The 13954-nt window shown below is 41.9% G+C and overlaps 1 protein-coding gene across 8 annotated transcripts in view; it reads right to left on the reverse strand.

The window, feature by feature from the left end:
• rerea (arginine-glutamic acid dipeptide (RE) repeats a) overlaps nt 1–13954 on the reverse strand; it is a 509606-nt gene that overhangs the window by 181373 nt on the left and 314279 nt on the right. For all 8 annotated transcript variants that reach the window (XM_055659600.1, XM_055659606.1, XM_055659605.1 and 5 more), the window contains one exon: nt 9670–9718. In XM_055659600.1, coding sequence (XP_055515575.1) covers nt 9670–9718 — 49 coding nt within the window. The remainder of the gene's footprint in view (nt 1–9669; nt 9719–13954) is intronic.

Below are 13954 nucleotides of genomic sequence, written 5' to 3' on the forward strand. Positions count from 1 at the left end.
TCTTATAATGGAGTCATAAATTATTTTTGATCAAACATCTCTGCTGTCATCTCCGAATATTGATTACTGTGTTCACCAAAGTAAAATATGAAGTTCACCTACCGTAACAAGGTAATTTGTCATTCTTTGTGAGAGGTTGGGTCTTCACATACAAACAGGACTGCCATCAAACATGGTGGTGTTGACTTGCTAAGAAAACAGGAATATCCCTCAAGAAATCTTCCTGAAGCTGCCTAATTGATCACATATGTTTCACCTTCGCCTAATTCACAAGAATACTTTCAGGCTTCATCTTTGGTTGGTCAGCGCCTGACACCAATGAAGCCCTTCGGTGGCAAGGCAAGCAATGTAAAGGCGTCACTGTACCATAGTTGCTCGTCTCATTCCTGACACAAAGCCACACAAATTTTGAAAATACTTTGATCTTTTCATCCATTAATTTTTAATTTCTTCAGGAGGAATCCTGCACTGGGGATTTTCTTTAATTAGTCTGTGCATGACAAAAATACACTGGAGAGTCTGGAATTGTCTATGTAAACAAGGGCTCTGTGGTATCTACGGGAATTCTTAAATCTGTCTGGTTTGTAAGCAATTGTTGCACACCGTGAAGGATAAAGAAACTCTGTCCTGAGAAAGTCTCGAGGAGGAGGAGCCATCTTGGGGAGCGGCTGCTAATCGGCAGCCGTCCGTTTACTTCGCTTTTTTAAAAAGTTTTTAGTAAGTCCTGTGTTTCGTCCATTGGAGAAATGGACTTTTTAATGTGGGGGGTAGGGGGCAATTTTACTTCTAGGTCCCTACCTGGTCGGTGAGGCAGCTTTTTCTCCGGGCTGCCCGTCGACCCGTCCTCGTGGCCTACCAGCGGGCTTGGAGCGCCGTTTCCTGGAGGGGACCGCCCAGCACCTCGGCCTCGGTGACGGCGCAGCGCTGGGGCGCTGTCGCGGAGCGGGCGATGCCTTGCCTGGGTCGCCGCGCTGGATCGACGCGCTGGAGCTCCGGTGAGCTGTGTCCGTCGTGTTCGACACCTCCGGGCTGCGGGTCTGCGGAGCGGAGTGGGCGGCGCCGATTTCAACATCGGGAGCCTGGGAGCTACAACCCGGCGCGGCCTTGTCGGCTTCAGAAGCCGCGGTCTCCAGCTAAGAAGCGGCCGTTCCAGGTGGCCCAGCCGCTGAGAGGACTTTCCCGACGCCGGGGCAAGATCACCCGGTGAGAACGGCCAGGAACATCGGGCCTCCGTAGAGGCAATTGCGGTGGCCTCAATAGGCCTGACTTTGGGTGAACTTGGGGTTGGGGACTGGACATTGTGCCTTCCCCCACAGGGGTATCCATCGTGGGGGGATGATTTTATTAATTTTTTTGTCTGTAAGTAATCCTGTTAGTCTTTGTCCAAAATGGCTGTCGGAAGGGAGAGTGGACGCTGGCGCGCTTTAGCTGCCGCTGCTCTCTTTTCACATTGTGATTTTGATTTTTTGTTTTTGGTCTGAATTCTGTTTTTAATTTGTGTTTCTGTGATGTCTTTATTATTTATTTTATTCTGATTATATGTTTTTTATTCCTGTTAATCTCTGTAAGGTGTCCTTGAGATTTCTGAAAGGCGCCCAATAAATAAAATGTATTATTATTATTATTATTAAAGTCTGCCTTGAGGATAACTCCACTACTTCCAAAAGTAGTCTAACTGAACTGAACATGCGCAGATTTTTGTTGTTGGTTACTGGAAGAAACTGGGTGAACTCTCTCAATGTAACCAGTAACTGATGTGGGGAATTACATTATCCTAAAGTGACCGTTTCAACATGTGCCTGAATTGTGCGTAGTCTCTTATCACCGTTCTAGGTAAATAACCTAAAGCGAGAGATAAAACCTCAGGCTGCAAGTAGCTTGGTAAAAAAGCTGAGTACACCAGACCACATGGTTTCTATTTTTCATTATACTTATCTAGATGTCCAGCACATTGAAATATCCCCAGAACAAACTACTGAAGAGTGTAAGTATTTTTCTTTGCCCAAAATAGAGCAAAGACACCAAAAATACTAAATCCTGGAGAATTTAATTCTCTAGCTGTTTTTGCAAAGGCACTGGCTGGCGCCTATTCACCTCTCTTAACCCCTTTACCCAACAGAATGAGAAGAATAGGACTAAGCCATTCAGTTCCATGATTTCAGTCTGTCATTCTAAATCACAGCTAATTTGCATTTCATTCTCATAGTCCATCTGCATTAGTACCGTATCCTTTAATACCTTTGCTTATTAAAAATCAATCTTAGAACCAAAATTATTAATTGGATTCGTGGCCACATGACCCTTTAGTCAAGAATTGTCGGATTTTCCTCCCCCCCACCCCCCTCCTTATTGCGAAGAATTGCTTCCGGGTGCTAGCCATAAATATGCTCTCATTCCAATGTCCCCATGTTCAGGGATCCGTAAGAGAATCTAGTTACAATCTACTGCATCAACCTCTAATAGGTCATGCCTTATTGCTGTACTTTGTCTGGCATCCAGGCTTAACTAATTTCCTTTGACTTCAGAGCTTTTCACAAATTCGAAATCTTTGCCCGGGCATCAATCTCAACAACTAAGTTTCAAATCCTCACGTTTTATCCATCGTGAAGTGTTGGTGGAATGGATTGCGTTGTGGACCCATTGGGTTCATTTCCACAACTCAACCCATCCCATCTTTATGTGGTGCTTCTGCTGCTGCACAACAATGGCCATGACCTTTATGGAGCCATTCCACAGGAAGGAGGGAGGAAGTCTATCATTCAGGTCATCACCTGGTAGAAAATCTGGGAGCAAAGGGGGTGGGGGGGGTGGGGGGGGAGTACCAGGTCATGACAATAAAACAATCTTGATCACAAGAAAAAAATGTACATGGTGTAAAAATGCAAACAGAAATCCTGAACCCAAGAGCCTGCATCCTCAGGTCTTAAAGGAAATGGCTGTGAAGATAGTGGAGCATTGCTTATAATCTATACTGAAATTTCAGGCAGCAAGAACATTCAGCCTGGTTTCAAGCAGCAAGGACATTTTTAAAGAAAAATCCTTACAGATATCTGCATCCTTGATCCAGATTTGATCAATAACAGAAAATGCCACCTTCAATAAACGAGTCAGAAAGCAAGAAACTAGAAACCAGTTGTCTTTGGGGAAGTGCTGAAATCCATTATTAAATATAGTTGGAATAAGTAAGTCAGTTTTTGGATTGGCAATCCATATTCTATTCCTGTCATAACCAAAAGATATCGATCTGACTTCTGCATATGTGATGGAGCCTCCATTCGGGGAAAATAAATTTCTTCTCATTCTCAATGGCAACCCATTCTTCCGAGGCTGCACGCCTGGTTCGAGACTTCCCCCAGCCAAGGAAAATTTCAAGCTCACATCAACACTGCCAAGTCCTATAACTGTACCTTATTTTAAACTCGAGACAATAGGCTAAATCTACTTGGCGTCTCCTCTATAAGACATCCACCAATCCAGAAATAATTCTGGTGAACTTTTGTTACACTCTTGTACAAACAATTTCCTTCCTTGGGAAGGGTGACCAGATCTGTACACAACATTCCAATATAACTGGAGGAAATTAGCTCTATCCTTGCACTCAAATCCTCTTTCGGTAAAGGTCGACATACAGGTTTGGCTTACTAAATGTTTCAGCACCTGTTACATTAGCTTTTGAGTGTTTCATATATAATACTCTCTTGAACTTCTACAGATGGAACGATAGAGAACATACTAACATTGCAACACAGCCAGGTTTGGCAACGCAAACGCCCACAGAAATGAAGGATATTACACAGAATGGTATCCACCGCCCGGTCCATCACGGGGATTGACCTCCCGTCATCAAAGGGCTCAACAGGAGGCGTTGCCTCAAAATGGCAGCCAATATCAAAAACCCACACCACTCTGGCCTCACTTTCATTTCGCTCCTACTATCCAGAAAGCGGTACAGGAGCCTGAAAAGCGTGACCACTGGATTCAAGAATAACATTATCCCAACCAGCAACTTGAACACGACACAGCATTAACCTCAGCAAATGTGAACTTTATGGAATGCCTTTGGTTGCACTAAGGACTTGTTTTTTTTGCACCAGTATTATGGTTAAGGCATTAAATGATTTCAAATTATTATATATCATCTGTGTGTTATTGTGTTTACAGGCTTGGTAAGCTGTTGTAAGTAAGAATTTCATTATTCTATTGTCGGTAGATATGACAATTAAACACTTGACTCTTGGACACCTGGGGTGTTCTGAACCCCGAAACCTTCCAATCTCTCACCACTGTAAATATACATGGTGTTTCTATTTTATATAAGACAGTGGATGATACATATTTGCACAGCATGTTCCTTTTCGCAATGCTTTGCCCAATCAATTAACCTCCCTACATGTTGTTGACGCCCCACTGTATCCCCTCACAGTCCGCACAGCCACCCAGGTCTGAACCGTCATCAATCCAGGATATATTATACGATCCCCTCAGCTATATCATCGATCTAGATTTTTAACAATTGGTGTTCCAACACAGAACTCCGCAACAACCACGAGTCACGACCTCCGATCCAACATCTTACTGCTTACTCCTACTCTTGTTTTCTATCTAGAAACTAATTCTCAATCCACACCAATTTATCATCCCGATATTGTGGGCTTTAATTTTGCAATTTAACCTCTCTCAACACGCTTTTTCAAAGTCCTTCAAAATCCACAAACACCACATTAATGGATTTGCCTTCAATTATTCTATTGGTTATAAACTTAAAAACTCTTAAGTTTCAGCAAATTTTATTTTATTTTCATAAAACCTTATAACTCTGCCCAATCTAATGCTATTTTCTTGGTGTTCCTTTATTACTTCCAAGGTAATAGTTTGAACATTTTGGCTACTACTCTTATCAGACTCGATTGAGAAGAACAGAACAGGAGCAGGGGCAGACAGGCCATTTGGGCTCCTCCATATAACAGACCATGGCTGATCCTTCATCTCAATATTCCTCCTATTGTTAGAGCACTTGCGTTTAAAAACCTAGATCCGTCTTAAGCATATCCAGTGACTTGAGCAGCTGTGATAGAAAGTTCCATGGGTTCTCCATTTTCTGAGTAAAGAACAAAAGAAAATAGGAGCCCGAGTAGGTTACCACACCGCTGCAAGCCTGCCCCACCATTCAACATGATCATGGCTGATCTATGCTGGCCTCGACTCCTCTCACTCATCCTCTTTCTACAATTTGTTTGGTTTAGATTTAGAATCCTACTACAATCCAACAATTTCCATCTTCTTCTATCATATTGTAGTCACTCAGTTACTCATCCATAATGAGCCCACACAAACCAGCTATTCATTCTCCACAATATTATTGCTAATTTTGTTCAACCCGTTGTCATGGTGATTAAAATCACTGTGACTACTGTAGTACCCTTGTTATGTGCATCTCTAATTTCCAGTCCTCTGCACCACAACTACACTTAAGCCAGTTAGACAACTCCCACTAATGCCTTCCACCTTTTGGTACTTATCCAGCTTCACCTCAACTGATATTCTCAGCCAACATCCTTTCTCATTATTACTTTAATTTCAACCTTTCCGAAAAACTACATCCCAATTTCCTTTGTGCAAGAAAGAACTACAGATGATGGTTTAAATCGAAGGTAGCGACAACATTTTGTGTCAGTCTCCTTTGTTCCCTTGCCTGCCCTTCCTACATATGGAAAATCCTGGGATATTCAGAGTCTTGGTCACTCTGAAACCATGTCTCTGTAATGACAATTACATTGTATCCGTTTAAATCTATTTGTACTGTTAAGTCACCCAGCTTAATATGAATGCTTCACACATTCAATTGGGGTCAAGGAGAGAGCGTTCACGTCGCGGCCCTGTTTCCACCAATCTTTCCACCACCACGCACAAGAAGGGCAAGACAGTCACCATTGTGCAGATGCCAAGAAGTGTGTTCAGCTCTGGCTGAACAACTTCTTATCTTGACGTGGACTCGATAAGAAGAAGACACATTCCATTACAGCAACTTTGAAATCTTTTCAATATTTTCAGACACCTCTGCAATTTGTGGGAGTGGCACAATGTGCATTTTATCTCACCTAGTGCTCAGTAAGTTGTTGGCGTTCTCTCTTGCTTGTATGCTTAGTCACTCCCTGGTTGTCACTCTGTTTTGGCCATTCTCACCTACTTACCTTAAATCACTTTCCTGCACTGGTTCCTTGTTCTTTTCTCTTTAGCATTCTCGATTTCTCCCCACCAGGATTTTCCACCTAAATCCCACCATGCTCTCCAAAAGTATTTAATGTGAAGACCAATCTACTTCCTGAGTTATTTGATGCACTAGAACTCTGGTCCTAACATGGTCCAGGTGTAGTTTGCTCCAAATGGTCAGTTCTCTCATTCCCCAATAACGTTGCCAGTGCTCTACGTATCAAAATCTACTTCTACCAATCCAATTCCTTGAGCATACATTCAAGTTCAGAATACTATTAACCCCTTGTAATTCTGCACACCAACTGATCAAGTTTCCTATTTACTTTCTCTCTTTTCTTAAATAGCAGGGTCAGATCTGCAACTTCCCTTGAAAGATCATTGAAAGAAAACCTGTTTATTGTGGTGACCACAAAGCTAATGTTATATCAAACCACTTGTGAACCACCTAACCTAGCCAATGAGCAGCTCCAAAGTCATCAATGTGGTTGACTGTGCAGGCACAGTGCATTCAGAAAGTATTCACCCCTTCACTTTTTCTTACGTTACAGCCTAATTTTAAAATGGATTAAATTCTTTTTTTTTTTATCATCAAAGTACACACAATACCCCAGAATGAAGAAGCAAAAATGGGTGTTTAAACATTTTTGCAAAGTAATTAAAAAGAAATAACTGCAATATCACATTTACATAAATATTCAGACCCTTTGCTATGTCACTCAAAATTGAGCTTAGGTTCATCCTGTTTCCTTGAGATGTTTCTACAACTTGATTTGAGTCCAGCAGTGGTAAATTAAATTGATTGGACATGATTTGGAAAGGCACACACCTGTCTATATAAGGTCCCACAGTTGACGGTGCATATCAGAGCAAAAACCAAGCCATGAAGACAAAGGAATTGTCCATAGACCTCCAAGACAGGATTATGTCGAGACACTGATCTGGGGAAGGGTATAAAACAATTTCTGCAGCATTGCAGGTTGAGAAGAGCGCAGATGCCTCTGTCATTCTGAAATGAAAGAACTTTGGAACCACCAGGAATCTTCATAGAACTGGCCGCCCGGCCAAACTGAGCAATCGGGGGAGAAAGGTCTTGGTCAGGGAGGTGACCAAGATGGTTAATCTGACAGAGCTCCAGAGTTCCTCTGTGAAATGGGAGAACCTTCCAGAAGGACAACTATATCTGCAGCAATCCACCAACCAGGCCTCTATGGTAAAGTGGCCAGATAGAAGCCACTCCTCAGTAAAAGGCAGTCCGCTTGGAGTTTGCCAAAAATCATGAGAAACAAGATTCTCTGGTCTGATGAAACCAAGATTGAACTCTTTGGCCTGAATGCCAAGTGTCACATCTAGAGGAAACCAGTCACCGCTCATCACCTGGCAGCATCATGCTGTGGGGATGTTTTTCAGCGGCAGGAACTGGGAGACTAGTCAGGATCAAGGGAAAGATGAACGGAGCAAAATACAGAGAGATGCTTGTTGAAAACCTGCTCCAGAGACTGGGGGGGAGGTTCATCTTCCAACAGGACAACGACCCTAAGCACACAGCCAAAATAACTCAGGAGTGGCTTCATGACAAGTCTTCTGAATGTCCTTGAGTGGCCCAGCCAGAGCCTGGACTTGAACCCGATCGAACATCTCTGGAGGGACCTGAAAATAGCTGTGCATCAACGCTCCTCATCCAATCTGACAGAGCTTGAGAGGATCTGCAAAGAAGAATGGGAGAAATTACCCAAATACAGGTGTGCCAAGCTGGTAGCGTCATACCCAAGAAGACTTGAGGCTGCAATTGCTTCCAAAGGTGCCTCAACAAAGTACTGAGTAAATAAAGGGAATGTAAATGTGATATTTCAGGTTTTTTTTGGGAATTACTTTGCAAAAATTTCTAAATGACTGTTTTCGCTTTTTTATTATGGGGTGTTGTGTGTAGATGGATGATAAAAAAAAAAAAAGAATTACATTCAATTTTAGAATAAGACTGTAACGTAACAAAATGTGGAAAAAGTGAAGGGGTCTGAATATTTTCTGAATGCAATGTATCTGTGAAGCTGGTTCAGGAGACATTACGAATGGGCAACAAATGCTGGCTTTGCCAGCAAAGTCCAGCAAATTAATAAATGCTAAGAGAAACCCTGCGGGTATCAGACAATAGATTAAAACCGAGATTCTCCCCCTTAATATCAACCAATTCCGTACGAGGAAGTAAATCAGCTGAAAATGGATCCTCAAAACACCAAAAGAACCAATGCTATTAAATCAATTTACTGAAGAACCCAAACTATAAAGATCACGATCTACAGAAACCAATCTGCAGCTATGCTCATTGCCGATCCTACGGGCGTAGAACATCTCGGCTCCTGGAGTTTATTTATTAGAGAAGCATGCTTGCCCAGAGGAGCAAAATTCAGAGGATTAATGAAGTTCAGCAAATGGTTCCTGGACATATCCATTTTTGATTATCAGGTTATCAGAATTGATTTCCAGTTTTTAAATTTATATCAATAAGCCTCTGACAGTATTATGAAACATAAGAGCATAAACTACCATCTCCCCTACTAAATGTATGCCGTGAATAATGTAGCTGTTCAGATAAAATGAGAAAACAGAAGGAACAAGCAAGGGGCACAAAATCTTGGTACAAAACGCTGTTGCACCAACATGTTTGAGATTCCACTTAATTTCATTAAATCATATTATATTTAAATCGATGATCTTTTTTATGACAATTATTATTATTATTATTCACATCCAGAAACAAGGACAAATAATTTAACAGTTTGAATCAGAGTCGTGCAGCATGGAAACAGGCCCTATTCCATGGGTGACCAAGATGCTCCATCTAAGCCAGACCCATTTGCCCGCATTTGGTCTATGTCCCTCAAATGATTTCCTATCCATGTACCTGTCCAAGTTGCTATTAAATACTGTTATTGTATCTGCCTCAACGTCTTCCTCTGGCAGCTCATTCCGTGCACCCACCACCCTTGAGTGAAAAAGTTGCCCCTCAGGTTTCAATGAAATCTTTCCCCTCTCACTGTAAACCTATGTCTTCTGGTTATTGATTCTACTTGCCTGGGTAAAAGAAAAAGTCAGTGTATTCACTTGATCAATTCCCCTCATGATTTTCTACGCCTCTATAAGATCACCCCTGTGCTCCAAGGAATAAAGTCCACAATAGATAATCTGGGTCAAGTTAAATTAAATGTTATGCCGAATAGGGTATGTGCAATACATAACCTTTCACAAAGTTTTATGCATGCAGCTAATACGTCATTGTGAGTACAATGATGGTAACTGAACATCAAAACTAAACGTAATTGTACCACCTCATATTTATTCAAAGTAAGAACATAATGCAACACACTATCTTCCTGCTTTTGCAAGTGTAGATGTGTGGAATGTTTATATACAGCCAGTAAGACCAAAATAACAAAGCATCGTGACTGCTAACTTTCTTACCTGATGGCTGGGTCCCACACGGATTTCTCCCTGCGTGCTGTTCAGCCGCCTGCAAAAGATAATTATTGCATCAAAAGCTGAAGCGACAATTACTATGACAAAACAAACCTGTATATACATGTATATTGCTTCATCTCATTTAAAATCCCAAATTGGTTCACATGTAATTTGTGCACAAATAGCAGAAAGGTGACGGTCGACTCGTCCTGAAAAAGGGTCCCAACACAAAACGTCATCTGTCCATTCCCTCCATAGATGCTGCCTGACCCGCTGAGTTCCTTAAGGGCCTGTTTCACTTTGTGATTTTTTTTCGGCGACTGCGGAGCGTACGTAAAACCGTCAAGTTGCACGACATACACGCTGACGTATGATGTCATGCGGGCGACGCCCGGTTCGGGTTAGGGACCACAGATGGGCTATAAATATTCTTCCTTCAATGCATGGATTTTAAGCAATAATATATTAAAATTAATATAATAAAATCAATTATGCAATTGAAAAGATGTCTGAGTCGTTCAATTTTGTTCATAGACATATTGGTCCGCTTCCAGATCCAATCACCGTCTCTAACTTTTCACAGGGATGGATTTAGTGAGTGTTGACTGAACTCCCCTCCACCCTCATCCCGCCCCCATCCCTCTATAGGTCTATAAATCCCCCAATACGTCTATAAATAAAACTGAACGACTCCGACATCTTTTCATTTGCGTAATTGATTTTATTGTATTAATTTTAATATATTAATTTTAAAAATCAATGCATTGAAGGAAGAATATTTTACAGCCCATCTGTGGTCCCTAACCCCCTAACCGGGCTTCACCCGCTGGACAGCATACGTCAGTGTGTGACAGGGCGCACGACATGATGAGACACCCAAATGTTGACCCTGGATTTTGAACATTCCACAATCCTGGGGCGACAGAGAAACACCGCGCGTCACTATATGCGTTCCACGCGTTACGCCCTGACCACGACGCGACAACCTCTTTCCAGGCACCCAAGTGGGACAGGCCCTTCCTCAAGATTCCAGCATCTGCAGTTCCTTTTTTCTCCGGTTTATTAATTCTGACTGTTGTTAACCGAGGGAGGAATGTTAATCAGAATACTCGGATGATTTGCTAACTCCTCTTTGAATATTCATTTTAAAATTGCAAAGTTCTTTGACGAAAAGTAATTGTTTTATATGTGTCAGCAGATAAGGTGGTGTTTTAGCATTTCACCGGAAAGAGAACACATCTGACATAACCACAATCCCTGAGCACCAACATACATTATGCTCTCAAGCGCTTGAGGTTGGGCTTGAAATCATGACATTCTGCAGCAGAAGCAAACTGTATCCTAGCTCAGCTGACACGTTAGTGGAAACTATATGCTAAAAACTGCTGAGAATTCTATTCACAAAGTTGCACTTCTAAAGATTTGGCTTCATTTTCTGAGGTCAGGTCGGGAGGGATGGGAGATTCCCCCCTGCCACGGGTACCATGTAATCCCGTGCTACCTGCTCCATGGTCAGATAGTCCGCAAACCAAACCGTCTCCCCCACCTTGTTTGCCAGATGAGGGGTCTGTGGACCCCCAGCAGGACCAAAAACAAGACTTGTCAACGGGCGAATGAGTTCCTAGTGAGCCAACGGCCATCCACACTTCAGTAGAAGTTGCGATCACTGTCGTACATAACATTGTGAGGCACCGTGCCCGGTGATGATGATTTATTCTGAGGAATAATTCCTGGAGATTTCTGATTATAGTCTATTCATGATATACCATTAATGATTACTAGATAGATAGTTTCATGTCCTAAGTTACTAATTTGTTATATTGCAGTTTCTGCAAAATGCCTCAGGCAATTTTCACCCTCTCCACTAATTTAATCAAGTTACACTGTAGTAGATTTTAGAATATTCTCCATCCAGAAATGGATTTTCTTCTTTAAATCTTTATATATTAATTAATATCCTGCTGCGATATTTACATGAGTCAGATATGCTCATTTATAATGATGGGATTATCTGACCATATAAGACTCTTGAAAGGCGCCCATAAATAAAATTTATTATTATTATTATTATATAGTAATCTAAATCATATAATTTTCCTCAGGATTCTTTAAAGTCCAAAGCCCATTATTATTCAGTGAAATACGACTCAGGGTAATCAATGGATTGATCAGAAAACTTTGTAAATCAGTTAATATATACTGAATGGCTGACACAATTGAATAGCCTTCTCAACCCTTACTGAAATGCTTTGGTGATTATGCCTCATGCTGCAGAACCTGCTGGGCAAAAGCATTCAGCAGCTTAAAAACAATTTCATAACTGAATATGACCGCTGGATAATATTTTGCTTTTATCATGTTGGTTTACACTTTTTATTTCAGCATCTTGTATTCTTTTTGACTCAGTTTTTCATTCGGGTCAAGTCAAGATGTCAACTATTGCCATATGCATAAGGACAGCGAGGTACAGCTACAAACAAATATTTTGCTTGCAGCAGCATCACAAGAATATAGACTCAGCAAACATGCAAAACAAATTATACATAAATGGCACGTGGATTCTGCAAGATAGTACAATTAAATAAAAAGACTGCAAAAACAAAAACATTCTTGCAAAACGTAAACAAGTCCATGTGCAAGAGGTGTTCCATAGTGTTCCATTGCTGAGGTAGGGTTAGGATTGCCCAGGTTGGTGTATGAACCTGATAGTTGTAGGAAAACAGCTGATTCCCTGAATCAGGTGGTGGGGGATTTCAGGTTTCTGTACCTCCTGCCCAATGGTGGCAATGAAAATAGGGCTTGGCAGGTGGTGGGTGACAGATGATGATAGATGCTGCCTTCTTGAAGTAGCACCTTATGTCGGTGTTTTCAATGGTGGGGAGGTCTGTGTCCATGATGGACCCGGCTGAGTCTACCACTCAGCAGGCCACCTGAGTTCCTATGCATTGAAACTGCCAAACCAGGCCATGATGTAACCAGGCTGGATACATTCTGCAGTGCATCTGTCGAAGCTTGTTGGAGTATTCCAGTGACACACCAAACCTCTTTAAAACTTCTAAGAAAGTGAAGGCACTGGCATGCCTTTCTTGTGATGACATCAAGGTGTTGGGCCCAGGACATGTCATCTAAGATATTATCGACTAGGAATTTGAAGTTGCTAACTCTATTGTCAATCTACCAATACAAATTGGCAATAAAAAGAGGTCTCGCAACGTCCCCTTTCGGAAATCGACAATTTGTTCCTTGGTCTAGTTGAATGAGAGGTTGTTGTTGTGGCAACACTAAACCCGATGTTTTATCGCTCTCCTACACTCTGACTCATCACTATCGATGATTTGGCCAACAACAATAGTATCATCAGCCAATTTATAGATGGCACTGGAGATAAACTTCGCCACACAGTAATGGATGTAAAGTGAGTAGAACGGGGGTCTAAGCACCCAGCCTTCGAGGTTCACCTTTGTTGATGGTCAGTGAGGAGGAGATGGTGTTACCAACCCAGTCTGCCAGCGTTCCAGTTGCAAAGGAAGGAACAGAGAGTCAGAGCTCGGTGATGGGTTTGAAGGGGGTAATTGGGGTTCAACTCCGAGCTGAAATCAATGAACAACAACCTGGCACGTGTTCCTGTTATCCAGATGGTCTAGAGCAGAGTGGAGAGCCAATGAGATAGCATCTGCCGCTGATCTGTTGTGGCAGATAGGCAGATTGAAATGGATCCAGGTCTTTTCTAAAGCATAACCAACCTCTCAAAGCACTTCATTATTGTGGATGCAAGTGCTATCGGACTCAAGTCAATGAGGCAGGTCACCGTACTCTTCTTGGGCACCAGTACAATAGATGCCCATTTGAAACAGGTGAGAACCTCAGATCGCAGAAGCAGGAGATTTATTTTCTCTTGCTGAACCTCTAATAATTAACGTAGCAGAAATATAATGCAAATATTTTTAAACATTTTTAAACAAGACAATCCTCTGACTGAGTCTGGTCTGCAAACCACCTGCAAATTTAGTCTGCATGTCATGAGGGTGAATGATTTTCCCATTGCCCGGTTAAGTAATGGGATGCCATTTATAACTGACATGGTAACACAGAGCAAAAGAAAGAATCTTCATATAACTGACCCGGTGACATGGCCCAAACATGTATGAAAAAAGGCAATGATCAGACTAGGCTGTTCTTCCTCTGAGAGGGAAAGCTATTCTTCTTCCGAGAGGGGATGGTGAGCTTTTAAAACAGTTTATCAAACACCCAATGCAGAAGATAAGCCGCTTATTTGCGCAAAACTGGA

The sequence above is a fragment of the Leucoraja erinacea genome, chromosome 30 (genome assembly GCF_028641065.1).
Source record: "Leucoraja erinacea ecotype New England chromosome 30, Leri_hhj_1, whole genome shotgun sequence".
Classification (NCBI taxonomy): Eukaryota; Metazoa; Chordata; class Chondrichthyes; order Rajiformes; family Rajidae; genus Leucoraja; species Leucoraja erinaceus.